We start from the raw sequence: 26,451 nt of genomic DNA on the forward strand, positions 1-26,451 counted from the left end.
GGAAGCCCCATAGGGAGCTATGTCCAGGCGGATAGACGTGGGTTGAGGGCACAGTTGGTCCCCCAAAGACCCTGGGCTGGGGCAGGGCCATGGCCAGCTGACGCTGTGCCCTTCCGCAGAGGTACAGCCCCGTGGTGGAGGCTGGCTCGGATGTGGTCTTCCGCTGGACCATTGATGACAAGCAGTCCCTGACCTTCCACAATGTGGTCTTCAACGTCATCTACCAGAGCGCCGCCGTCTTCAAGCTCTCGGTGGGCGGGGGGCGTGGGCACAGGGTGGAGAGTAGGGTGGGGGTGGGTGGGGCGGGGGCTGGGCTGTCCGCTGCTCACCTTTGCCTTCTGTTCTGCTTTGCTCCCGAGGACCCCGTGGCAGCTGTGGGTGAGTGCGGGGAGGGGCTCTGTCCACGCTGCCCTGTGGCCGGCTGGTGGCCTGCTCACTGCCGCCTGTCCCCACAGCTGACGGCCTCCAACCACGTGAGCAACGTCACCGTGAACTACAACGTCACCGTCGAGCGGATGCACAGGATGCGGGGCCTGCGGGTGTCTGCGGTGCCGCCCGTGCTGCCCCCCAATGCCACGCTGGCGCTGGCGGCTGACGTGCTGGTGGACTCGGCCATGGAGGTGGCCTTTCTGTGAGTGTGCTGGGCCCTGGGTGGGGCCCCAGCCTCCACCTCCTCATCTGTCAGGACGTGCTGGGTACATAGGACATTGGGACCGGCTGGAGGGCTGCAGCAGGGCGGGTGGTACCCTGAAAGGAGGTGCAAGGAAAGGGGCTACAGCTGGGCCCTCCCCACCCCTCCCTCCTACCCCACCCCTCCTAGCCTGCTCACTTGCCTGCTCACTTGCCTGCTCGCTGCCCTGGCAGGTGGACCTTCGGGGATGGGGAGCAGGTGATCGGCCAGTTCAAGCCTCCATACAACGAGTCCTTCCAGGTCCCAGACCCCACAGTGGCCCAGGTGCTGGTGGAGCACAACATCACACATACCTACACTGTCCCAGGTAAGGGGCAGGCCTGCTGCCCTGCCAGCCTCCAGCTTGGGTGAGCCCTGCCCCGGGGACAGCCCCTCCCTGGGGGACAGCCCCCCTTGGTCCTGCCTCCCGGGATCCAGCCTGGGCTGTTGGCGCAGGGCCCTCACTGGGGTGAAGAAGGGATGTACAGGGTTGAGGGGTGGACTAGGTCTCTGAGACCCATGATTCAAGTCTGCCGGCCAGAAACCGGACCCTTCTATCCCCTCCTGACTCCTTCCCTGAGCCTTTTTTGGGGGAGAAGGGAAGGTTCCTTTTAGTCATTTTTGAAATTCCAGAAGCCTCACACACAAGAAATGCAGAGTAAACAGTGGTGCCCCTATGATCCCAGCCCTGTTCCTGTGATCTCAGCCCTGCGCCTATGCCTGCCCTGTCACCCCAAGGGCAGTCGTACCTGGAGACGGTTGCTCTTCATCTTTCTGCCTCAGCCCTGCGACTTGCCCTGTGCTGAGAGCACCCGGGCCTGGGTCCAAGGGCGTTCTCTGTTCACGTTATAACTGGGGCCCTGCTTTGCGCCTCACCCCCACCCCAGGCCCCTGCCCACAGCACGGGGTTAGGAGGGGTTCTGCTGAGTAGGTGGTGGCAGCGGCCCCGGCCCCATCCCCGTCCCCATTCTGGGCCTGTCTGCCAGGTGAATACAACCTGACCCTGCTCGTGTCCAGTACCTTCGAGAACCTGACGCAGCAGGTGCCTGTGAGTGTGCGCGCCACCCTGCCCGCCGTGGCCGTGGCCACGGGCAGCCGGGTCTTGGTGGCTGGCTGGCCTGTCACCTTCTTCCCGCACCCGCTTCCCTCGCCTGGGGGTGTCCTGTACACGTGGGATTTCGGGGATGGCTCCCCAGATGTAACACAGCCCCAGCCAGAGATCAACCACACGTTCGCCTCGAGGGGCGCATACCACATCCAACTGGAGGTCAACAACACGGTGAGTAGTACAGTGGCGAGCATCAGCGTCCGTGTCTTCGAGGAGCTCCGTGGGCTGACCGTGAGCCTGAGCCCGGCCGTGGAGCAGGGTGCACCCGTGGTGGTCAGCGCCACCCTGGATTCGGGTGACAACGTCACATGGACTTTCGACATGGGGGACGGCACAGTGCTCATGGGCCCTGAGGCCACAGTAGAGCACGTGTACCTGCGGGCGCAGAACTGCACGGTTACCGTGGGCGCGTCCAGCCCCACTGGAAACCTGGCCCGGAGCCTGCCCATACAGGTCTTTGTCCTGGAGGTGCTGTGGATCGACCCTACAGCCTGCATTCCCACCCAGCCCCACGCCCAGCTCACAGCCCACGTCACTGGGAACCCTACCAACTACATCTTCGACTGGACCTTCGGGGACGGATCATCCAACACGACCGTCCGGGGGGACCCGACAGTGATGCACAATTTCACACGTAGTGGTACATTCCCCCTGGCCCTGGTCCTGTCGAGCCACGTGAATAAGGCGCATTACTTCAGCAGCATCTGCGTGGAGCCCGAGGTGGGCAACATCACCATGTGGCCCGAGAGGCAGTTTGTGCGGGTCGGGGACACAGCCCGGCTAGTTGCCTGTGTCTGGCCCCCATTCCCCTACCGCTACACCTGGGACTTTGGCACTGAGGATGCTGCTGCCCGCGTTGGGGGCCCTGAGGCCACGTTCACCTACTGGGACTCAGGTTCCTACCTGGTGACCGTCACCGTGTCCAACAACATCTCAGCTGCCAACGACTCGGCACTCGTGGAGGTGCAGGAGCCTGTGGATCTCACAGGCATCAGGGTCAATGGCTCCCATGTGCTGGAGCTGCAGCAGCCCTACCTGTTCTCTGCTGTGGGACGCGGGCACCCCGCCACCTACCTGTGGGAGCTGGGGGATGGCGGGCGGCTCCAGGGCCCTGCGGTCACCCACGCCTACAGCAGCACGGGCTGCTTCCCCGTCAGGGTGTCTGGCTGGAACGAGGTAAGCCGTGGGGAGGCCCAGCTGAATGTCACCGTGCAGCAGCGTGTGCGGGGGCTCAGCGTCAACGCCAGCCGCACGGTGGTACCCCTGAACGGCAGCGTGAGCTTCAGCACCTCCCTGGAGGCGGGCAGTGACGTGCATTACTCCTGGGTCCTCTGTGACCGCTGCACGCCCATCCCTGGGGGCCCCACCATCTCCTACACCTTCCGGTCTGTCGGCACCTTCAACATCATTGTCACGGCTGAGAATGAGGTGGGCGCCGCCCAGGACAGTATCTTCATCTATGTCCTGCAGCACATCGAGGGGCTGCAGGTGGTGGGCGGCGGCAGTAGCTGCTGCTTCCCCACCAACCGCACGCTGCAGCTGCAGGCCTCAGTCAGGGATGGTACCAACATCTCCTACAGCTGGACCGCTCAGCGGGACAGTGGCCTGGCCCTGGCTGGCAGCGGCAAAGCCTTCTCACTCACCGTGCTCGAGGCTGGCACCTACCACGTCCAGCTGCGGGCCACCAACATGCTGGGCAGCGCCTCGGCCAACCACACCGTGAACTTTGTGGAGCCTGTGGGGTGGCTGGCCGCCGCCGCCTCCCCGAACCCAGTGGCTGTCAATGCAAGTGTCACCCTCCGCGCTGAGCTGGCTGGTGGCAGTGGCGTCACTTACACCTGGTCCCTGGAGGAAGGGCTGGGCTGGGAGACCCCAGAGCCATCCACCACCCACACCTTTCCCAGCCCCGGCATGCACCTGGTCACAGTCATGGCCAAGAACCAACTGGGCTCAGCCAATGCCAGCATTGAGGTGGCTGTGCAAGTGCCTGTCAGTGGCCTCAGCATCAGGGCCGGTGAACTGGACTGCAGCTTTGTGGTGGCCAGTTCCACCGTGCCTTTCTGGGGGCAGCTGGCCTCGGGCACCAATGTGAGCTGGTGCTGGGCCGTGCCGGGTGGCAGCAGGCATGGCCAACACATCGCCGTGGTCCTCCCCGACGCCGGCACCTTTTCCATTCAGCTCAACGCCTCCAACGCGGTCAGCTGGGTCGTGGCCACACACAACCTCACGGTGGAGGAGCCCATCGTGGGCCTGGTGCTATGGGCCAGCAGGAAGGTGGTGGAGCCCGGGCAGCTGGTTCACTTTCAGATCCTGCTGGCTGCCGGCTCGGCCGTCAGCTTCCACCTACAGGTCAGTGGGGCTGGCCTCGAGGTGCTCCCTGGGCCCCACTTCTCCCGCAGCTTCCCCCGGCTCGGGGACTACACGGTGAGCATCCAGGCCGAGAACCACGTAAGCCGGGTGCAGGCGCAGGTGCGTGTCTCAGTGCTGGAGGCCGTGGGTGGGCTCCAGGTGCCCGACTGCTGCGAGCCGGCCATCGCCACGGGCTCCGAGAGGAACTTCACGGCCCGGGTGCAGCGGGGTTCCCGTGTTGCCTACGCGTGGTACTTCTCGCTGCAGAAGGTTCAGGGAGACTCACTGGTCATCCTGTCGGGTCGCGACGTCACCTATACTCCCGTGGCTGCAGGGCTGCTGGAGATCCACGTGCGAGCCTTCAATGAGCTGGGCGGCGTAAACCACACACTCATGATTGATGTCCAGGACGTCATTCAGCACGTGGCGCTGCGCAGCGGCCGCTGCTTCACCAACCGCTCGGCCCGCTTCGAGGCTGCCACGAGCCCCAGCCCCCGGCGAGTGGCCTACCACTGGGACTTTGGGGACGGGGCCCTGGCAGAGGACACGGAGGTTCCCTGGGTGGCTCACTCCTACCTGCAGCCTGGGGACTACCGTGTGGAGGTGAACGCCTCCAACCTGGTGAGCTTCTTTGTGGCGCAGACCACGGTCACCGTCCATGTGCTGGCCTGCAGGGAGCCCGAGGTGGATGTGGCCCTGCCCCCACAGGTACTTATGCGGCGCTCCCAGCGCAACTACCTGGAGGCCCACGTCGACCTGCGTGACTGCGTCACGTACCAGACTGAGTACCGCTGGGAGGTGTACCGTGCCACCAGCTGCCAGCGGCCTGGGCGCATGGCCCGGGTGACCCTGCCCAGTGTGGATGTGAGCCGGCCCCAGCTGGTGGTGCCACGGATGGTGCTGCCTGTGGGCCACTACTGCTTTGTGTTCGTGGTGTCGTTTGGGGACACACCGCTGGCACAGAGCATCCAGGCCAATGTGACAGTGGCCCCTGAGCGCCTGGTGCCCATTGTCGAGGGTGGCTCCTACCGTGTGTGGTCGGACTCTCAGGACCTGGTGCTGGATGGGAGTAAGTCCTATGACCCCAACCTGGAGGACGGTGACCAGACGCCACTCAGCTTCCACTGGGCCTGCGTGGCCTCGACGCAGGTCAGTCACATGGCGGGGCAATCGTTCTCCTAATCCCCCTTAGGTCGTTTGTGTGCATGAGGCTGGCAGGCTCTTGGGTCTGCTTGATATGTCTGAGTGCCTGGTGGGCTTGATCCCAGCAGGGGGAGGGGTCTTCCCAGCCATCCCCGGGCCAGGATCTAATTGGAGGCAGGCCTAGGATCTCACCCCCGTGCGCACCCCCTCCCTGGTCCCGTTACGGACTGCAGAGTGAGACTGGCGGGTGTGCACTGAACTTCGGGCCCCGTGGGAGCAGCGTGGTCACCATCCCCCGGGAGCGTCTGCAAGCCGGTGTGGAGTACACCTTCAACCTGACCGTATGGAAGGCAGGCCGCAAGGAGGAGGTCACCAACCAGACGGTGGGTGCTGCCCTGGCCCAGCCCTGGGTGGAGCTACCGGCCCCCAGGGTGGGGGGAACTACCGGAGAGGCTGAGTGCACAGGGCCCCTGCCTGCACATAGTACCGAGTACCCTTTTTTTTTTTTTTTAATTATCTTTGGCTGCGTTGGGTCTTTGTTGCTGCGTGTGGGCTTTCTCTAGTTGCGGTGAGTGGGAGCTACTCTTTGTTGGGGTGTGCAGGCTTCTCATTGTGGTGGCTTCTCTTGTTGTGGAGCACGGGCTCTAGACATGTGGGCTTCAGTAGTTGTGGCACACGGGCTCAGTAGTTGTGGCACACGGGCTCAGTAGTTGTGGCTCACGGGCTCTAGAGCACAGGCTCAGTAGTTGTGGCACGTGGGCTTAGCTGCTCCGCGGCATGTGGGATCTTCCCGGGCCAGGGCCCGAACCCGTGTCGCCTGCATTGGCAGGCAGATTCTTAACCACTGTGCCACCAGGGAAGTCCCCGAGCACCCATTTTTCAGGGTTTTTTTGGTTTTTTGGTTTTTTGTTTTAGTACTTCTAGAAGCTATTGGTTTTAAGTCATTATTACCCTTGATGTTAATTCTACTTAACAAGATGCTCCTCTGGCATTGCTTTCTTCCAAAAAGGCCATAGCTGTGCACAAAGCTTAGAGGCACAGCACAGGCCCTAGTGGTTTGTGAGAAATTCACTGTCCCCGCAGCACTGAAGGCCACCAGCGAGGAGACACGTCCCTTCCCCAGAGCATGGTGTCCCCTCCCTGAATGAGGAGGGCCTGTTCTTGCCTGTGTGTGGAGCATGCTCTCTCTCCCTCCCTAAGCTGCCAGGCGGTCAGGACCACGTATGCTTGGCCCCATGGCACCACTCCTGCTGCTGTAACAGGAGTGGGTGCATCAGGCCCTGCTGGTGCCTGGGATGGGGTGTCCATCCCTCGTGCCAGGTTTCTGCCCGGAGTGGCTGTCTGGGGCTGTCTGATGTGGGCCCCGCCCCCAGTGCAGAGAGCAGTGGGAGGCTCAGACGGGGCTGAGCTGAGCTATGCTTGTCCCCACGTGGACACTAGTCCATCTGTACCTTCACGCCTCTGTTTATCTGTTTGTAGCTGAGCACCTGTTGAGTGCCTGCTGTGTGCCAGGCCCAAGACCGGCCTGGGGTGCTGCAGAAAATAAGCCCATCATGGTCTGCACTTCATTAAATTCCCTCCTCCCCCATCCTCCTCCCCTGTCCCTCGCCAATCCTAGGAGTCACAAAACGATACAAACATCCTGGGTGAGGGCTGAGCTCATGGCCCCACAGAACCTGGGCTTCGGGCTGACTTAGGAGTTGGCTGGGTCTGAGAGGAGTTTCTGCAAGTGGGAGAATGGCAGGGGCAGGGGCCCTGCTCTTTCATGGGTTTCGCTACCACCCACCACACGGGGCAGACCCAAGGGTCTGGGCCTCAGGAGCAGAGCCCCAATCCGGAGGCTCCTGGCCAGCGTGGGCATGCCTCTCTCTAATCCTGCCCGGCCTCCAGGTGCTGATCCGGAGTGGCCGGGTGCCCATCGTGTCCTTGGAGTGTGTGTCCTGCAAGGCGCAGGCGGTGTACGCAGTGAGCCGCAGCTCCTACGTGTACCTGGAGGGCCGCTGTGACAACTGCGGCGGGGGCTCCGAGCGCGGGGTGAGCAGGGGGCCCCAGGTGGGGACCAAAGTTGGTGGGCCTGGGGGAGACCCGCCCCTGAGCACCTGTGATCTGGGTGCCCTCTCAGCGCTGGGCCGCGCGCAGCTTTAGCAATGAGACACTGGTGCTGGATGAGACAACCACGTCCACGGGCAGTGCGGGCATGCGGCTGGTGGTGCGGCGCGGCGTGCTACGGGACGGCGAGGGCTACACATTCACGCTCACGGTGCTGGGCCACTCGGGCCAGGAGCAGGGCTGCGCCTCCATCCATCTTGCCCCGAACCGCCCTCCACTGGGGGGCTCCTGCCGCCTTTTCCCGCTCGAGGCCGTGCGCGCCCTCACCACCAAGGTGCACTTCAAGTGTGTGGGTGAGTACGGCCCACAGGCCCTGGTGATGGGGGGCACATTGGGACCCCGCTGATGCCCTGGGGTCCCACAGGCTGGCAGGATGAGGAGGACGCGGGTGCTCCACTGGTGTATGCCCTGCTGCTGCGGCGCTGTCACCAGGGCCACTGCGAGGAGTTCTGTGTCTACAAGGGCAGCCTCTCCACCTATGGGGCCGTGCTGCCACCTGGCTTTGCGCCCCACTTTGTGGTGGGCCTGGCTGTGGTTGTGCAGGACCAGCTGGGTGCCGCCGTGGTCGCCCTCAACAGGTGAGCCTGTGCCCGTGGAACAGGGCCTGGCTGGGGGTGGGAGGGGGACCCGCCACCTGTTCATCCACAGCCTCTGCCCACAGGTCTCTGGCCATCACCCTGCCAGAGCCCCCCGGAGAGTCCCCCGACGGCCCCCCAGATCTCACGCCCTGGCTGTACAGCCTCACAGAGAGCACACTGCCTGGGCTGCTGCGCCAGGCCGACCCCCAGCACGTCATCGAGTACTCGCTGGCCCTCATCGCTGTGCTCAATGAGGTCAGTGCGGCTGAGGAGCCCCTCCTGCGCTGGCCTCTGTGCTGGGGGTGGCCCAGACCCCCTCTCCTGACCAGGGCCTCGGCACCACTCCTGCTCCCAGCAGCACCCACTTGCGGGGCCCTCCCCAGTGCCAGGCTGCCTCCTCCTCTCCTTGTGCCCCTAGCCCCCACGTGGGGTCCTGGGGAATACCCCTTTTGCCCTTGACACAGGGCTCGAGTTGCCGCTGGTGTTAGGCAGCGGCCGAGATGCCTGCCCTTGGTCAGCCTGCACTGTAGGCGGGGCTGCCCATCTCCTGCTGACGGCTCCCCTGTGCCTGCAGTACGAGCAGGCCCTGGCCATGGTGGCAGAGCCAGACCCCAGGCGGCAGCTGCGCGCCCAGATACGCAAGAATGTCACCGAGACCCTGGTCTCCCTGCGGGTTAACACCGTGGACGATATCCAGCAGGTTGCAGCCGCCCTGGCCCAGTGCACGGTAGGACGAGATACAGGCCCTGTGGCAGCCCTGAGCCCCCAACCCTGACGACCTGAGAGCTCCTTTCCTAGCCAAGTCTGTGTGGCCACGTGCCCATTCTCAGCTGTCCCAGCATGAGCCACGGGTGCCCCCCAGGGTGACCCTGCGGGGGTCCAGGGTACAAGGCCCAGGTGTGGGGAGGGGTGAGGCTGTTTTGTACTCTCGCCTGTGGGCCTGTGGTTACACCTGACTCCGCCACCCTCGCCTAGGACTCAGCAGCCGGGCTGGGCTGGGCTCTGTCTTGACGGCGGGGAGGGGACTGTGCTCAGGGTGGCAAGGGATTGCTGCCGAGGCCTTGTGGAGGAGAAGGGAGGGGAAGGTTTTCTGGGTGGGGGTCGCCCTGTCTGTGACATGGCTTACTTGGCTGTGTGTGTGGCCGGGGTGGCCATTGGGGCCACATTACCTTGAACTCTGCCTGTGTGTGGGGAAGAGCCACTGAAGGGCTCCTGGCAGAGATGCCCATGGGTGTAGCCGTGTTTGGCATGGATTTTCCAGCTGCAACATGAAAGGTGGTTTGGAACGGCTCCACGGAGGTGGGGAGGCCGCTGTCACAGAGGCTGCTCCAGGATCACAGCGAGCATGGCGGAGCCAAGCTGGGCGGAGGGACAGAAGTGGGGGGAGCTGCTGCTGAGTGGCCCCTACCTGGCCTGGGTCAGCTGGGCTGGAGTGGGGCTGGACATGGTGATGGGCTCCCTGCAGGTGTCCAGCTGGGAATTCGTGTGCCGCTCGTGCCTGAAGAAGACACTGCACAAGCTAGAGGGCATGATGCGCATCCTGCAGGCTGAGACCGCTGCGGGCACTGGGACGCCCACTGCCATTGCTGACAGCATCCTCAACATCACAGGTGTGGGCGCCTGCTGCTCCCCGGACCTTCCCCCACCTCTCCCCCACCTCTACCCCCCTTCCAATCTCTGCCCCCCACCGGATCTCTCCCTCCAACCTCTCCCCCAACCTCTCTGCCACCTCTCCCCCCACCAGACCTCTCCCCAAACCGGACCTCTCCCCCCAACCTTTCCCCATGATCCCTCTCCCCACTTCTCCGCCTAATCTCTCCTATCCGTAGGTGACCTCATCCACCTGGCCAGCTCGGATGTGCAGGGCCCACAGCCCTCAGAGCTGGGGGCAGAGCCGCCGTCACTACTGGTGGCATCCAGGGCCTACCAGCTCTCATCGGCCCTCATGGGTATTCTCATGCGCTCCCGTGTGCTCAACGAGGAGCCCCTGACCCTGGCGGGTGAAGAGATCGTGGCACAGGGCAAGCGCTCGGATCCACTGAGTCTGCTGTGCCAGGGCGACGCCTCGGGCCCCGGCTGCCACTTCTCCATCCCCACAGCCTTCAGCGGGGCCCTGTCCAACCTCAGTGATGTGGTGCAACTCATCCTCCTCGTCGACTCCAACCCCTTCCCCTTTGGCTACATCAGCAACTACACTGTCTCCACCAAGGTGGCGTCCATGGCTTTCCAGACACAGGCCGGCACCCAGATCCCCATTGGGCAGCTGGCCTCAGAGCGCGCCATCACCGTGAAGGTGCCCAACAACTCAGACCAGGCTGCCCAGGGTCACCGCATCCCTGCTGGCTCCGCTATCGTCCAGCCCCAGGCCTCAGTCAGTGTCGTGGTCACCCCCGAGAACAGCAACCCTGAGGCCGGGCTTCACCTGCAGCTTACTTTCATGGTGCTGAATGGTGCGTGGCATGGCAGGGCCCTCGGTGGGCGGCCTCCTCTTCCCTCCTGTGGCCCAGCCTGTGTGGGGCAGTGGGGTGGCCAGGTGAACAGGTGTTTCTTGCGGGCACCCCCAACTCGTGGCCTTTGGTAAAGTCTGTCTCCTGCTTCGTGGAGCCCTGGGGGCCTGGCTGGAGGACAGTGGGGTGGCTGGGGAGGGCTTCTGGGGTTGTCCCCTGGGGTGTGTGAGCTGCCCGAGCAGGGGTCTGAGCCTGCACATGCCACCCGCAGAGCACTACCTGCCAGAGGAGCCTGAGCCCTACCTGGCCGCCTACCTGCACGCTATGCCCTGGCCCAACGAGCACAACTGCTCAGCCAGCAGGAGGATCAGCCTGGAGGTCCTGGCAGGCGACGACCACAGGCCTTACACCTTCTTCATCGCCCCGGGGTGAGCACGTCCTGCCCTGGACCTGGGAGCAGTGGGACTTGTTGGCGGGGTGGGGCTGATCTCTGAGGGCAGGTGGACATGGTCGGATCCGTATGTGCCAGGGCCCAGGGGCTCCCTGTGGGGTTTGGGGAGCGGGCCAGGCCAGGTCTGGCCATGACACCCCCAATTCTCCCAGGACCAGAGATCTGGGCGCTAGCTACTACCTGAACCTGACCAGCCACTTCCGATGGTCAGCACTGGAGGTGTCCGTGGGTCTGTACACGTCCCTCTGCCAGTACTTCAGCGAGAAGGAGATGGCATGGCGGACAGAGGGCCTCGTGCCCCTAGAGGAGACCTCGCCCAGCCAGGCTGTCTGCCTCACCCGCCACCTCACCGCCTTCGGTGCCAGTCTCTTTGTGCCTCCCAGCCACGTCCACTTCATCTTCCCCGTGAGTGGTGCTGCATCCTTGGACTTCTGGGGAGCCCCAGCTCCGCCCTGAGCAGGCGAGGGCTGGGCTGCGCCCCTGGGGCCTGATGGCTCTGTCTCCCTAGGAGCCAGCCTCAAGCGTGAACTACATCGTCCTGCTGACGTGCACTGTGTGCCTGGTGACCTACGCGGTCACGGCTGTGATCCTGCGTAAGCTGGACCAGCTGGACATCAGCCGGGTCCGCGTCATCCCGTTCTGCGGGAAGGGGGGTCGCTTCAAGTATGAGATCCTGGTCAAGACCGGCTGGGGCCGGGGCTCAGGTGAGGGGGGCTGCCTTCCTGATGGGGACTCTTGTAATAGAGGGGTGGCTTCCAGCAGGGGTTTGGGTCACCATGGCTGTGCCAAGCAGCAGCTCGTTCATCTGCACCTGTGGGCATGCAGTGGGCTCGTAGTCCCTGTGGGCAGCCGCTGACGTGTGCAGCCGGGTGGAACAGCCTGACGATTGGTGTGGGAAATGATTATTAAATGGTAATAAGTCGTCTTGGTGAAAAGATTGTTTTCAAGACATCAAAAGCTCTTGAATTTTGGTTAAAAATGTGGAAAGTAACTTGATGATGTGGAGTTAGTACAGTGTAACATAAAGCGTTAGACGCTGAGAACTAAAGTGCCTTATTTCTTTGTGGGAAACTTACCAAGAGTAGTTTGAGCAGCACTTGCCTTCTCATCTGTAATTGCCACCCGAGGGGGCATCTTTGTGCCTCGGCCAGCGGACACTTTGCTGCCGACCTCTTGTCATGCTCTCCTCTCTGTGAAGTACCTCTGAGAGTTCTTTCCACGTGAAGTTTTTGCCGGCATCCATTGCTATGTGACGTCTTCATCCTTTTTGTCTCAACGATTGCTCTCACTCATGTTGGTGAGTTTGCTGTCAGCGACGGCCTCTCCAGAGCCCCTGGGGCAGCGGCAGCGACAGTGGCCCCGTGGTCGGCTGTTTCTTCAGTCGTGTGTTTGCCTTTGATGCAAATTTCGCTTCCTTGGTACCATTTTTCATTTCTATGCTGTGCTTTCATCTTTGTCACTTGGTTCTCTCTTTTATCTTTAAAATTTTTTTTGGCTGCGTTGTGTCTTCATTGCTGCTTGCACAGGCTTTCTCTAGCTGAGGTGAGTGGGGGTCTACTCTTCATTGCAGTGCGTGGGCTTCTTTCTCACTGTGGTGGCTTCTCTTGTGGAGCACGGGCTCTAGGTGTGCAGGCTTCAGTAGCAGCACGTGGGCTCAGTAGTTGTGGCTTGCAGGCTCTAGAGCGCAGGCTCAGTAGTTGTGGCACACGGGCTTAGTTGCTCCGCGGCATGTGGGATCTTCCCGGACCGGGGCACGAACCCGTGTCCCCTGCATCGGCAGGTGGACTCTCAACCACTGCGCCACCAGGGAAGCCCCTTATTTTTAGTTTTTAAATTTTTTTTGGTCCTCTGTGTTGATGACCCACTTTTATAAAACGTCGTGTAGGTTCATCACTGGGGACATGGGGCAACACTGCTGTGCACTTGGTGGTCCGTGTGGGGACTGAGAGGTGTATGGTGACTGGTCACCAGCAGCCTCTGGGAGAGGTGATGTCACCCATCAGGACATGCATCTCGTGTAGCGGACTGAAGGCTGGCAGCCACCTTCACGTTCCACGCTGTTACTCGTAGTTAAGGCACCACCACAACTGGTATTTGAATTGTGTCACTGGGGGCCGTTCATTTAATGGTTTGAGGCGACTGAGATCCATTTGTATCAGAGCCACAGGGTGGGGGCTGCCTGTGCCTGTCGAAGGAAGGTTGTCAGGGCAGACCCGCCCGGGGTCAATGTCTGGTGGGCGGCAAACCCAGAGTCCTGCCCCCTGTTCTTACGTCCTTCAGGGACCACAGCTCATGTGGGCATCATGCTGTACGGGGCGGACAGCCGCAGCGGCCACCGGCACCTGGATGGGGACGGAGCCTTCCACCGCAACAGCCTGGACATTTTCCAGATCGCCACCCCACACAGCCTGGGCAGCGTGTGGAAGATCCGCGTGTGGCATGACAACAAAGGTCTGGGGGCCCCGCTGCTGCCGCCCCCACCCCCCTGCTGCCCCACCCAGCTCTGACCACCCTGCCCCTCTCCTCTGCAGGGCTGAGCCCCGCCTGGTTCCTGCAGCACATCATCGTCAGGGACCTGCAGAACGCCCGCAGCACCTTCTTCCTGGTCAACGACTGGCTGTCAGTGGAGACGGAGGCCAACGGGGGCCTGGTGGAGAAGGAGGTGCTGGCGGCAAGTAAGGCCCTGCCCCGGTGGCGGGGCCATGGGGTGGGGGTGGGGGGCTCGGGCGCCTGGCCCTGGGATCTCCTGAAGCCCTCCTGTCCCCGCCCAGGTGATGTGGCCCTGCAGCGGTTCCAGCGCCTCCTGGTGGCCGAACTGCAGCGCGGCTTCTTTGACAAACATGTCTGGCTCTCCATGTGGGACCGGCCACCTCGGAGCCGCTTTACACGTGTCCAGCGAGCCACGTGCTGCGTCCTCCTCATCTGCCTCTTCCTGGGTGCCAACGCCGTGTGGTACGGTGCTGTGGGAGATGCTACCTACAGGTGGGTGCTGTGGGGTCGGCACGCCCTCTCTCTGCCCAACCCCCAACCCCTCTGCCCCACCCCCCAAGCCGGCCCGTCTCTCCTCTCCTGCCACAGTGTGAGGCCCGCGTCCAGTCTGATCCCACTGAGCATCGACACCATCGCCGTCGGCCTGGTGTCCAGCCTGGTTGTCTACCCCGTCTACCTGGCCATCCTGTTCCTCTTCCGGATGTCCCGGAGCAAGGTGGGTGGGGCTCCTGGAGCATGGGCACGGCTGCCCCTGCCAAGGGCTGTGCTGTTCAGTATAGCAGCCAGAGAGGGGTCAGGAGCCAGGGGAGAGATGCAGGGTGTCAGAATCAGGAGTGAACAGGGGTCACTGCTGACACCACTGAAGCAAACAGGACTGGCTGGGGAACTGGCTGATGCCCATGTCTCATAAGAAAGGGTCATATACCATGACAAGTGGCATTTCCCCCAGGAACCCAGAATGGACATCCTTAGCTGTATGTGGCTGGGTTTTTTTTGGGGGGGGGGGCAGGGGTTTTTTTTTTGTTTTTTTTTAAATTTTTGGTCATGCCATGGGGCATGCAGGATCTTAGTTCCCCAAATAGGGATCGAACCCACGCCCTCTGCAGTGGAAGCACGGAGTCCTAACCAGTAGACTGCCAGGGAATTTCTCGTATGTGGCTGTTTTTATATATATCTGTGTGTGTGTGTATGTTTTTATATATATATATATATATATATATTTTTTTTTTTTTTTGGCTGCGTTGGGTTTTCATTGCTGCGTGCAGACTTTCTCTAGTTGCGGCGAGTGGGGGCTACTCTTTGTTTTGGTCCACGGGCTTCTCATTGCAGTGGCTTCTCTTGTTGCACAGCGTGGGCTCTAGGCACACAAGCTTCAGTAGTTGTGGCACACGGGCTTAGTAGTTGTGGCTCACGGGCTCTAGAGCACAGGCTCAGTAGTTGTGGCACACGGGCTTAGTTGCTCTGCGGCATGTGGTATCTTCCCGGACCAGGAATCGAACCTGTGTCCCCTGCATTGGCAGGCGGATTCTTAACCACTGTGCCACCAGGGAAGTCCCTGGCTGTTTATATTTAAATTGATTAAAATTAGATAAAATTAAAACTTCAGCTTCTCCATTACACCAGCCACACTTCAGGTGTTCTGTATTGGCATGTGGCAAGTAGTTCCTGTGATGGACAATGAAGGTGTAGAATGTGTGCATCTAGAACATTCTCCAGGAGAGCACTGCTCTAGACTCTGCCTGCCAGGAGCGAGCATGCCTCCCCACAGCAGGGGCCCAAGCTGCCTCCCACTGACCGCCTGCCTCTCCTGCAGGTGGCCGGGGGCCCGAGCCCCACACCAGCAGGGCCGCAGGCGCTGGACATGGACAGCTGCCTGGACTCATCTGTGCTGGACAGCTCCGTACTTGCCTTCCCAGGACTCGGTGCTGAGGTGCGGGCTCCCCAGGGCCTGCCCGGATGGGGTCGTGTTCTGGGCAGCCTGGAATCAGGTTTCCTCTGTGCTTCTCAACAGGCCTTTGCTGGACAAATGAAACATGACTTATTTGTGGAGGATTCTAAAAGGTGGGGGTCTCTAGAGGAAACGTGAGCCATTTCTCCTGTAGGTCAGCTGCGCCTCGCATGTGCCACGTCACGTGTCCTCGTCCGTGTGTCGTGGGGCTGTCCCGGGAGTGTTTGCTCAGCAGCACCGCATGTCCATGTGTGATGGGACTTGGGTTGGGTATGTGTGCAGACGCGTCCTCTAGGCTCCCCTTGCTGACCTGTCGCCTGCAGCCTGGTGTGCTGGCCATCCAGCGAAGGCACCCTCAGTTGGCCAGACTTGCTGAGTGACCCATCCGTCATGGGCAGCACCCTGCAGCGGCTGGCCCAGGGCCGGATGGGCCGCACGCCGGGCCCGGAGGATGACAGTCTCTCCCTGGTCAGCCCCTCCTCACCTGCCAAATACTTCTCAGCTTCAGGTGGGTGAGCAGGGGTGGGGAGGGTGGTGTCCCCCAGCTCCCCCCAGGAGGAGGGAAGGCTCCAGGGCTGACACATTTTGCTCCCTCCAGATGAAGACCTGATCCGGCAGATCCTGGCTGAAGGGGCTGGCAGCCTGGCCCCCACCCAGGACACTCAAGGAGAAACAGATCTGCTCGCTGGCCTGTGAGTGCCCAGCTCCTGGGGGTGGGGGGCAGCAGGGAGCCCAGCCAAGTAACCCTGCTCCCTGTCTGGGCCTGCCCTCGTGCTGTCCAGCCAGTGTGGGGCTGGGGCGAAGTTGTTAGGCCTCAGAGTCCCTCATCTGTTGAAAGACCTCGTGGGGTCACCAGGGCCCAGCCAGTGTTCCCTTTAGGGTGGCAGGAGGGAGGGATGTTTGAGTAACAAAAGGCCACCAGTGTGAGGATGGCAGAACCTGCCATGATGCGGGGTCGTTGCAGCCTTTTAAATAGCTAATGTTTTTCCTTTTGACTCTATTTCAATTTCATGGTTTTTCTTTTCTTTTTTTTTGGCCGCACGGTGGGGCTTAGTTCTCTGACCAGGGATTGAACCTGGGCCCTGGCAGTGAAAGTGCCGAGTCCTAACCACTGGACCACCAGGGAATTCCCTTCAGTTTTATGTTTTTAAGAATGTCTCAACTTCTTGGCTGGTTTCCAATTTAATAACAAAGATTCACATAGAATTACCTCATACCTCTTTTCTCATGTGTATCTACTTTAATATCCGTATTTCCATTCCTTCTAACTATTCTAATTTTCAAGCAACCAAAAATTACTGAGATATACGAACTTTCCCAGAACACAGAGAAAAAGGTAAAGCTTCTCAATTTGTTTAACGAAGACAGATAACCATGCCGTGATAGAATTTTAATGAAGGAATTGCCAATCAATTTGGAAACCTATGCTATGAGGAAGCCCTGGTAGTAATTAGCAGCTGACCACCCCACCATCTCCAGCCCAGAGCCCTCCCTCACACCCAGGTCCAGACATCCACCTGCCAGTAAGCAACTTCTCCACATGAGTGTCCAGGGCAGCACAGACTCGCACAGCAACACGAGATGTCTCAGGAAAGGGCAGGTGCACTCTTGGACCGACCAAGACAAAACTCTTAGATTCATTCTTGACTCCTCTCTTTTCAAGTACTTCCTCACACGAGCCTTTAACAGATTCTGTCTGCTACTTTCCAGATTCGGAATCTGACCTTCTCTTCACCTGCCCTTGCACCTACCATCCAAACATCATCCTCTGCCTGGACCATTCCAGGGCTGACTCAGCAGAGTCCTGTTCCTTCCTTACAGCTCACCTTCCTTCTCCCTGCAGCAGACCCTGCCACTGCCCTCCTGGGGTGGGGAGGGGGGCACATTGGTATGGGCTGTTGGTGGGAGGCCTCAGCTCTTCGCCATCTGGACCTCAGCACTAGGCTGCTTGAGCGTCCTCACAACGTGGCGACCAAAGTGAGTGGTCCAGGAGAACGAGGTGGAAGCCATAGTGTCCTTTGTGGCCCAGCCCCTTATTCACACACAATCATTTCCACAGTATCCTCTTGGTTAGGAGGAAAGCATCACTGGGGCCATCCCGCAGGTGACCTGCTGCAACTGGGCACAGTCCTCACAATGCTCCCCCAACCACACCTGATCTGGCCCCACCCCCTCCCTGTCCCTCTCTTGCCACCTCCGTCACCCACTTCCTTTGGCTGTGGCTTCCGTTGCTCTTCTGTCCTCATCTTTTATATTTGCTGCTCCCTCTGCCTGGAGGGTTCTTCCCAAGACAGGAGCCTCACCTTCTACTTCCTTCAGGTCTCCTCTCAGATACTTCCTGATCAGAGCCTTCCTTCCTGCCCCGTGTAAATAATGTAAAAGGCACGGGAATGTGGGCGCGTGCTCATGCAGGGCAGAAACAGGCTTCTGTCTCCGTGTCCTCCCCTGCTTCGCTTATGCTTTCTGTCTGCTTCCCCCACCAGCACGTGCACATGACATGCACATGGACTGTGCTCGTCTCAGTGTGTAGAGCAGGGCCTGGCATCTAGTTAGGGGACGTCATGCTGGTTGTGACCGAAGGAATCAGTGAACCCAATCAGACATAGCCTTTGCTCTCCTGCAGCTTAGAGTCAAATGTCAAACTCTATGTATTCTAGCTGAACCACTGATCCCGATACGACTTGTTTCTATCTGCATGTAAAATGTAAACACACATAGAGAAAAAGGACTAGAAATAACTATTAACACTGCTGTTCCTTGCATGATGGAAATCTATTTTCTACAAATAGTTTATGCTACTTTTATAATCAGAAAAATCCATTTCAAGAGAAAAGTGTGTCCTGTATATTCATGTCTGTTCTCTCTGTGCTGTCCCACCTCCAGAAGCCATAATGCCTTTTATTCCCTGGGAGACGCACAAAACCAGAAAGGTTTGCCGCCACTCAGCGGCAGGCGTGTCTGGAGGTCCATTCTCTTCAGGGCACAGTGGTGCAGACCCGCTGCTAAGTGTGTGCACTTTGTCCCCAGTTCATGGCTGTCACCATCTTCCCTCTTTTCTTTCTCCCTCTTCTCTCCTCTCTGCTCTGGCTCCTGTAGCTGCCCTGTCTCTGTAGCAGCTCTGGAGCCCGGAAGGTCAGGTCGGGTGGCGCCGGGAGAGACAGGCAGCTCGGCATGTGAAAGACACACGTACGTTTCCTTGTCCAGAAGCCGGTCTTTGGTTTCGCGTGCAGCGAGGCCTGGTGTGCTGGCACAGAGATCAGGCTGGGGGACCAGGCTGGAGGCCGGATGGTGGCGCTGTGGGGGGCGATGGCTGCTGGAGCGGTGGCAGGACGGAGGGGCAACAGGTCACAGTGATGTGAGGCGAGGACCGGGTCCCGGAGGAGGTGACCTGGCCCCTCCCCAGAGTGACCAGTGGTGTTCTGGCCTTCAGCACCATCTCCACCTGGCTTGGGGCAGTGTCCTCTCTCTCCATGGACCAGGAGAAGGGAATGGACGGGCCCAGAGAGGTGGGCTGGCCGCGCCTTGGGTGGCGTGTGGGCCGACAGGTGAGTGCTGGCTGCTGTGCCTGTGCCTCAGGTGCAGTGCCCCTGGTGAGAGGAATCAGACGCTGATACTGCCAGGGGAGAGGGGGCTGCCCAGCCCAAGCCTGACGTGGGAGCAGCCCCAGCCGGCAGAGCTGTCCAGGACAGGTGCGCTCCCGAATCCCCAGGTTGGCCCTCCCCACCCCTTCCTCTGTGCTGCTGGTGACCTGTCTGTGTCTGCCTCCCCAGGGCTGGTGGAGGGTCTGCGGAAACGACTGCTGCCGGCCTGGTGTGCGCCCCTGGCCCACGGGCTCAGCCTGCTCCTGGTGGCCGTGGCCGTGGGGGTGTCAGGGTGGGTCGGCGCTGGCTTCCCCCCCAGCGTGTCTGTCATGTGGCTCCTCTCAAGCAGCTCCAGCTTCCTGGCTTCGTTCCTCTGCTGGGAGCCACTCAAGGTAAGTGGGATGCAGGGGGGCCAGGCTGCCAGCCTCTGGCACCCATGGGCCCCTCTGATGCTAGCCCTGGTCCAGGTCCTGCTGGAAGCTCTGTATTTCTCACTGGTGGCCAAGCGGCTGCACCCTGATGAGGATGATACGCTGGTGGAAAGCCCGGCCGTGACGCCCGTGAGCGAGCGTGTGCCCCGCGTGCGGCCGCCCCATGGCTTTGCGCTCTTCCTGGCAAAGGAGGAAGCCCGAAAGGTCAAGAGGCTGCACAGGATGCTGAGGGTGAGCTCAGGCCACGCAGCCAGCGCCTGCCCTCCCTCTCTGGCCTCCTGGCCAGGGCAGCATCTTCCAGGAGGTCCTGCCTTTCTCAAAAGTCTCACCTGCACCCTCTTTCTGACCACCAAAGGCCCTTTAGCAGGTGGTGTAGGGCTCTGCAGCCCCCGCCCCAACTCCCTCTTATCACCTCCTGGCCCATCCTCCTGCCCAACTCAAATGCCTGCTCCTTCCTGGCCTCACTGGGCCCTGGTGCGGCTCCTTGGCCTTCACGGACCACGTCTGCCCCCAGGCCTGGCTCTCAGCACAAGGCCCCCTGGCTGTGGGCACTTTGCTGCCCAGCATCCGGAAGCCCTGCTCTGTCACGGGTGGGGTGGGGGCAGGCAGGATTCGGCTGACTCCGGGTCATCCCTGCCCCCCAGGGCCTTCTGGTATACATGTTCTTCCTGCTGGTGACGCTGCTGGCCAACTATGGGGACACCTCGTGCCACGACCATGCCTACCGCCTGCAGAGCGCCATCAAGCAGGAGCTGGACAGCCAGGCCTTCCTGGCCATCACCCGGTATGGACGCCCCGATATGCAGGCACAGGTCTGTCTTTTTGGCCAGGGTGGTGCTGATGCTGACCAGGGTCCACCTTGATCCCGCCCTTGGTCCAACCCAGCCCCTAGGGGATATCGGGAAGTACCTCAATACATTTTTGGTTGTCAGAACTGGAGTGGGTGTTGCTGACAATGGGTAGAGACCACAGATACTGCTCAACACCCTGGCTGAGGAACCAGGTTGTGCCTCGTCCCCTGGGGTAGCACTGGCCGCCTCCCCCTGGCTGGGCCGGGGCTGCAGTAGCAATGCTGTCTGGGCCTCTGACCTCTGGTGGGCACTGGAAGCTGAAGGATGGAGCATGTGACTCTGTCTGGTGTGGTCAGGTCTGATGAGTTCTGGCCGTGGATGTCCCACGTGCTGCTCCCCTACATCCACGGGAACCCGTCGAGACCAGAGCTGGGGCCCCCACGACTGCGGCAGGTGCGGCTACAGGAAGGTGAGCTGGGGTGGGGCACCCTGCCACTTACCCATCCTTTTCTCCAAAGAGAAGCCTTTGGCCAGGGTCTGGTTCCAACTCCCTTAGCTGGGTGACCTCCCTGCCTCAGTTTCTCGATGTGTAGGTGAGACAGTGACATCTATCTTCTGGGCTGCTGGGAGGGTTCGGTGAGATCCCATAGAGCTCAGCCTAGGAGGCTGGTGAACAGTCAATGCTCCTGGTTTGGCCGGGCTCATTCCCCAGCCCTCTGCTTTCAGCGCTCTGCCTGGACCCGCCTGGCTCAGGGGCCCCTACGTGCTTAGCAGCCTCAGGGGGCTTCAGCACCAGCGACTACGGCATTGGCTGGGGGAGTGCTGCCCACAACGGCTCTGAGATGTGGGCCTACTCGGCGCCAGACCTGCTGGGGTGAGCACGGAGGGCAGGTCAGGGTGCCCAGGGGGCAGGGGGAGTTCCCCAGAGGAGCCCCTCGTTCCAGCCCACTCCCACGTTCTGCATGGCGCCGGCTCTGACACTGTCCTCCTCCCTGGCAGCGTCTGGTACTGGGGCTCCTGTGCCGTGTATGACAGCGGGGGCTACGTGCAGGAGCTGGGGCCCAGCCTGGAAGAGAGCCGCGCGCAGCTGGGCTTCCTGCAGCTGCACAACTGGATCGACAACAGGTGGGCGCCCTGCCCTCAGCCCCTCCCGAACCCCGCCCACTGTGCACATCGGTCACATCTGCGGGCTGGCTCACTCCTGCGCCCAGCTTCGCTCCTTCTTATCATCCCCTGAAAGAGCCCAGCGAGCCCGCCTGCAGCCCCGCGGCCTCCCCAGTGCACGCCTCACCCTCCCAACAACCTGACCCCAAGCCTCTTCTGCGAGCGCATCGGCTTCTCCTGGCGCGTCCCCTTCCTTCCCACCCCGTCTGACTCCGGGCCCTCCGCGCAGGAGCCGTGCAGTGTTCGTGGAGCTCACGCACTACAGCCCGGCGGTGGGGCTGCACGCCGCCGTCACGCTGCGCCTGGAGTTCCCGGCGGTCGGACACGCCGTAGCGGCGCTCAGCGTCCGCCCGTTCGCGCTGCGGCGCCTTAGCGCCGGCCTCTCGCTGCCGCTGCTCACCTCGGTAGGCCCCGCCCCGGCCCCGCCCCGGCCCCGGATGGCCCCGCCCCTGTCCTGACCCCTCCCCGCCCCCGCCCCCACAGGTGAGCCTGCTGCTGTTCGCTGTGTACTTCTCCGCGGCTGAGGTGGGCGCCTGGCGCAGGGAGGGGCGTGCGCGCGCCACGCGGCCTGGGACCTGGGCGCGGTGGCTGCTGGTGGCGCTGACGGCGGCTGCAGCGCTGGTGCGCCTGGCCCAGCTGGGCGCCGCTGACCGCCAGTGGACCCGCTTCCTGCGCGGCCGCCCGCGCCGCTTTACCAGCTTCGAGCAGGTGGCACAGCTGAGCGCCGTGGCCCGCGGCCTGACCGCCTCGCTGCTCTTCTTGCTTTTGGTCAAGGTGAGTGTTGGGCCGGTGTGCCCGGGGCGAGCCGGCGTTGGCGGGGTCGGTCGGCTGACGCCCTCTGTCCACAGGCTGCCCAGCAGCTGCGCTTTGTGCGCCAGTGGTCGGTTTTCGGCAAGACGCTGTGCCGGGCCCTGCCAGAGCTCGTGGGGGCGGCCTTAGGCCTGGTGGTGCTCGCCGTGGCCTACGCGCAACTGGCTGTCCTGGTAGGTGCCAGTGGGGCCATCGGAGAGGGTGGTTTAGCCCAGGCCGCGCCTCACTCATACCGCCTTCCCCACAGTTGGTCTCCTCCTGCGTGGACTCACTTCGGAGCGCTGCCCGGGCCCTCCTGGTGCTGTGTCCCGAGGCTGGGGGTCCTGTCCTGTGCCCTGCAGAGTCCTGGCGCCTGTCCCCTGTGCTATGCACGGGGCTCTGGGCCCTGCGGCTGTGGGGTGCCCTGAGGCTGGGGGCAGTCCTCCTGCGGTGGCGGTACCACGCTCTGCGTGGGGAGCTGTACCGCCCAGCTTGGGAGCCGCAGGACTACGAGATGGTGGAACTGTTCTTGCGCCGGCTGCGCCTCTGGATGGGCTTCAGCAAAGTCAAGGAGGTGGGTACGGCCCAGTGGGGGGGAGAGGGACGCACCCTGGGCCCAGCTGAGCCCAGGGCGCAGCCGGACTGACCGAGCCCCTGTGCCGCCCCCAGTTTCGCCACAAAGTCCGCTTTGAAGGGATGGAGCCCCTGCCCTCCCGCTCATCCAGGGGCTCCAAGTCTTCTCCGGATGTGCCCCCACCCAGCGGAGGCTCCGACGCCTCCCGCCCCTCCACCTCCTCCAGCCAGCTGGATGCGCTGAGCGTGGGCTTGGGCCGGCCAGGGCCCCGAGGGGAGCCCGAACCTGAGCCCTCCCGTCTCCAAGCCGTGTTTGAGGCCCTACTCGCCCAGTTTGACCGACTCAACCAGGCCACGGAGGATGTCTACCAGCTGGAGCAGCGGCTGCAGAGCCTGCATGGCCGTAGGAGCAGCGGGCCCACAGCCTCACCTCCCCCTAGCCCCTCCCCAGGCCTGAGGCCAGTCCTGCCCAGCCGCCTTGTCCGGGTCAGTGGAGGCGTTGGCTTGGCTATAGGCCCCAGCAGGGCATCCCTGCGGGCCAAGAACAAGATCCACCCCAGCAGCACTTAGTCCCAGAGGATCTGGGCTCATGCCTCTTCTCTGGGGTGGGCCTGTGGCTTCACTCTGGCCCCTCAGAGCCAGAGCAGACACCGCTCAGTATTATTACCTTCTGCCACCCTCCAGGTTTCAGGCCAGGCAGAACAGCTGCACGCAGGTCCCCCAGAGAGCAGGCAGCACTTGTGTCTCTCTGTGGGCTTCAGCACTTTAAAGAGGCCGCGTGGCCAGCTAGGACCCAGGGTCCCCTCCCCAGTTCCCTGTGGGAGGACACAACAGTATTGGACTGAGTGCCCGGCCTCTGAGATGCTAATTTATTTCCCAAGTCCTCAGGTACAGCGGGCTGTGCCCGGCCCCATCTCCTGGGCAGACATCTCCCCCTTGCTAAGGATCCAGGCTATGGGGGATGGAACCTGCACCTCCTGTCATCCTCCTCCCTAAATTATTACCTCCTCTGTCCCCCTGCTGAGTGCATTCACCTCCAGCTGCCGCTGTGTGTCTATTGTCTGTCAGTAATTTATGTGGGGTTAAAATGTATATATTTTTGTACGTCGCTTTTATTTTTCAATAGGGCCAAGGGGCCTGGTGGCTGAAACAGCCTGTGCCCACTGTCACCCACCTTAAGGGGGAGCTGGGACTGCAGAGCTGGCCTCCCTCCCCAGACACCTGCCCACACGGCTAGGGAAGCAACAGCCACTTCTTGGCTCCAAGTCTGGCCTTGGGCAGGTGCTGGGCAGAGAGGACGGTTGGAAGGGTGCAACCACCCCGGGCCCTTCTTGTCACCACCATGGCCTTATTCTCCTCCCCTGCCCAGGCCTGCTGGTGGGTCTGGGTGAGGGGCAGCACCAGTGCATGGCACGGGGCCCTAGGGTGGGTAAGGGGAAAGATCCCTCCCCGGGGGCTGGCTCCCGGGCCAGGGGAGGTGAGCATGACAGTGCACATGTGAGGCTTTCCTGAGGGCAAGGCCCCAACAGCAGCCTGACAGGCCCCCTCCCCACTCCAGTGGGCATGGCCAAAGCTACAGCCTTGATCCCACCCCACCCAACAGACGAAGTCAAATAAATGAGTTGACTGACCGTTCCAGTGTCCGTGTCCACTCCAGTGTCTGTGTCCACGTACACAGGCCTGGGCCACACCAGCACTTTATTTGCACAAATAAATACCACCCAGCGTGCCTCATGGGGGCAGGGAGAGTCCGGCAGCACGGCTGCTCAGGTGACAGCTGGGGGAGCCCAGGCACGTGCTCAGCATCTCAGGGAAGCCCCAACAGGACCAGGCACCAGCCCCCGTGCAGCCTCACACAAACTCAGTGAAGTCATCCACGGAGGAGACGAGGCGCTTCCGCTGGCCTGTCTCGTAGGTGGGCGTGGACTCAGCTGGGGCCTGCGTGGGGGCCTTGGCGTGGCCAGGAGGGTGAGTCTGCATCAGGGGCAGGCTGGCGTTTGAGTAGTGGGCTTCCTCACGGATCTGAGGGAGAGGGAGCTTCAGCAGCAAGTCCAGAAGGGGCGACACATGCTCCCCAGGCTGGATACCAGCACCCCCAGTCAGCCATCACGTCTCTGAGGGAGCGCCCCCACCCCCAATGCCCAGCATGCCCATGGCCCAACCTCCCTACCCGGTGGCGGAGCCGCTTGATGTGGCGGAGCCTGGCAATCCACTTGGAGGGATAGGTGTCGGTGGGGTTGGAGCGGCTGTGGTGCACCTGCGAGGCCATCTGGGGCGGGGAGGGCAGAACAGTGAGCCCTGCACAGGTGGCACCTGTGGGCCTGTCCCACCCACCTCCCGGGGGCCACCTCTGCTCACATTTGCGTGCAGGGCCATCTGACGGGCCACGAAGGGCAGGTTTCGGTCGGACACGATCTTGGCCACGCTGGTGTCCACGAGGCCCTCCATGTCTGGGGAGACACAGCACTCATGTGGGGCTCAGAGCCCCGGGTGCCTCCCCACCTGGCCCCGCGCCTCACCTTTCCTGCACTGCAGCGACACCAGGTTGCACTCATAATCCAGGGGAGTGATGATCACGTGGACAAAGTTGAACTGGCCCTGCCCGGACAAGAGCAGGGGTCACCCCAGCACCAAGGGCCACTTTCTGCCACCCCACACTTAGCCCAGGAGGGCAGCTGGCTCATTGGTTAGATGCTCGCTAACTCAGCACATGTAGCCGCCACCTGCACACCCACACTTACTTCTCACCTGGCCTGGGGGCCACCACCCTGTCACCCCTCTACCCCTCTACTGCCTCACGTACAGCCTGCATAAGCCAGACGGTCACACAGCTCCCAATCCCTCCACACTGCCCAGGAGACACCTGCCTCACTGTTGGTTGAGAGTAGCATGTGGAGCTCCTGGGCCGCCCAGGATGGCACACGGAGCATCCACACCTCAGGCGTGTGCGTGTGTCCCCCCCCCCCCAACAGCTCTACAATGTAGGAGGCCCACTTCGGCCTCCCCAGACACTCCTGCCTCTACCAGAGTCTCTGCCCCAAACCTCAGGGGATCTGTGTTCAGTGACCTCCTGCAAGGCTGCTCAATGCACTCAGAATAAATCCCAACGCCCCTGAGCACTGGCACCTCAGACCCTGGGCTGCGCCAGGCACCCACTCGGCCTTGCAGCTCATCCACACATGGCCACCCTGTGACAAGCCACCTGCACTGAGCCCGCCTCCTCCCCATGGGACCTCGAACCCCAGCGACTTCCTCTAGGAAAGCGGGTGATACCAGGCCCAGCCCAACCGCTGAGCGACGACATGAGGGACGGACTGGGGGACAGGGCTCAGGGTTGTTACAAGCAAACGCTGCGTACCCACCACCTGCCGTGCACCCGCCAAGCACAGTCGCACAAAACCCACAGCAGTGCACGGCTCCAAGAGGAAACCAACGGGTATTGTCCTCATCACAGAAGAGGACACGGCCCAGGTGGGGGCCCGCCACCTCAGGGGGTTACACAAGCGGGTCGTGATGTCACCAACGCTGACCCAGCGAAGCTCGCTATCTCTGCTCAACACAGAACAGGGGGCACTTCCCCAGAGAGATCCGGCTTCCAGCCTGGGGCCCAGATCCACGCCCACCTGCCCTTTGGGCCCCTTGCTCACTTTGATGGTGCCGAGCTTGAAGTCCTCGCCAGAGTCATTGTAGACAATGGACACGAAGTCGTTGCCCAGGTGGCGCTTCTTGTCACAGCGATGCTTGTCCACGTCCTTGGTGGGCATCAGGGTGGCGATGTGGAAAACGGCTGCAGGGCGGAGCGGAGCTGAGCGGGGTGGCGCCAACCCAG

General features: G+C 61.9%; 2 protein-coding genes across 10 annotated transcripts in view; one reads left to right on the plus strand and one right to left on the minus strand.

Moving 5' to 3' along the window:
• The window catches only part of PKD1 (polycystin 1, transient receptor potential channel interacting), a gene marked incomplete at its 5' end in the record, with an annotated part of 47,196 nt that extends 22,965 nt beyond the window's left edge, over positions 1-24,231 (plus strand). Inside the window, 35 exons of one of the 3 annotated variants that reach the window (XM_082670670.1) lie at positions 120-251; positions 456-631; positions 865-998; positions 1,657-5,276; positions 5,504-5,653; positions 7,161-7,304; positions 7,393-7,672; positions 7,744-7,957; positions 8,041-8,212; positions 8,532-8,684; positions 9,423-9,567; positions 9,787-10,407; positions 10,676-10,832; positions 11,008-11,260; positions 11,364-11,559; positions 13,136-13,306; positions 13,387-13,530; positions 13,627-13,837; positions 13,934-14,060; positions 15,159-15,406; positions 15,617-15,801; positions 15,892-15,985; positions 18,390-18,479; positions 18,870-18,982; positions 19,064-19,266; positions 19,342-19,536; positions 19,950-20,089; positions 20,453-20,565; positions 20,823-20,970; positions 21,096-21,221; positions 21,490-21,664; positions 21,744-22,034; positions 22,109-22,243; positions 22,318-22,623; positions 22,719-24,231. In XM_082670670.1, the coding sequence (XP_082526796.1) occupies positions 120-251; positions 456-631; positions 865-998; positions 1,657-5,276; positions 5,504-5,653; positions 7,161-7,304; positions 7,393-7,672; positions 7,744-7,957; positions 8,041-8,212; positions 8,532-8,684; positions 9,423-9,567; positions 9,787-10,407; positions 10,676-10,832; positions 11,008-11,260; positions 11,364-11,559; positions 13,136-13,306; positions 13,387-13,530; positions 13,627-13,837; positions 13,934-14,060; positions 15,159-15,406; positions 15,617-15,801; positions 15,892-15,985; positions 18,390-18,479; positions 18,870-18,982; positions 19,064-19,266; positions 19,342-19,536; positions 19,950-20,089; positions 20,453-20,565; positions 20,823-20,970; positions 21,096-21,221; positions 21,490-21,664; positions 21,744-22,034; positions 22,109-22,243; positions 22,318-22,623; positions 22,719-23,192 (10,236 nt within the window). In that variant the 3' untranslated portion in view covers positions 23,193-24,231. Of the gene's footprint in view, positions 1-119; positions 252-455; positions 632-864; positions 999-1,656; positions 5,277-5,503; positions 5,654-7,160; positions 7,305-7,392; positions 7,673-7,743; positions 7,958-8,040; positions 8,213-8,531; positions 8,685-9,422; positions 9,568-9,786; positions 10,408-10,675; positions 10,833-11,007; positions 11,261-11,363; positions 11,560-13,135; positions 13,307-13,386; positions 13,531-13,626; positions 13,838-13,933; positions 14,061-15,158; positions 15,407-15,616; positions 15,802-15,891; positions 15,986-18,389; positions 18,983-19,063; positions 19,267-19,341; positions 19,537-19,949; positions 20,090-20,452; positions 20,566-20,822; positions 20,971-21,095; positions 21,222-21,489; positions 21,665-21,743; positions 22,035-22,108; positions 22,244-22,317; positions 22,624-22,718 lie in introns of all 3 variants that reach the window. The other 2 variants (XM_082670669.1, XM_082670671.1) reach the window with 2 other exon arrangements.
• Positions 24,232-24,255: 24 nt separating this feature from the next.
• The window catches only part of TSC2 (TSC complex subunit 2), a 37,203-nt gene continuing 35,007 nt past the window's right edge, over positions 24,256-26,451 (minus strand). For 6 of the 7 annotated variants that reach the window (XM_082670677.1, XM_082670676.1, XM_082670675.1 and 3 more), the window contains 5 exons: positions 26,270-26,409; positions 25,142-25,220; positions 24,981-25,072; positions 24,793-24,891; positions 24,256-24,644 (listed from right to left, as the gene is read on the minus strand). In XM_082670677.1, the coding sequence (XP_082526803.1) occupies positions 24,474-24,644; positions 24,793-24,891; positions 24,981-25,072; positions 25,142-25,220; positions 26,270-26,409 (581 nt within the window). In that variant the 3' untranslated portion in view covers positions 24,256-24,473. The remainder of the gene's footprint in view (positions 24,645-24,792; positions 24,892-24,980; positions 25,073-25,141; positions 25,221-26,269; positions 26,410-26,451) is intronic. The other variant, XM_082670678.1, reaches the window with a different exon arrangement.

This window comes from Grampus griseus, assembly GCF_964374135.1.
Source record: "Grampus griseus genome assembly, chromosome: 14".
Classification (NCBI taxonomy): Eukaryota; Metazoa; Chordata; class Mammalia; order Artiodactyla; family Delphinidae; genus Grampus; species Grampus griseus.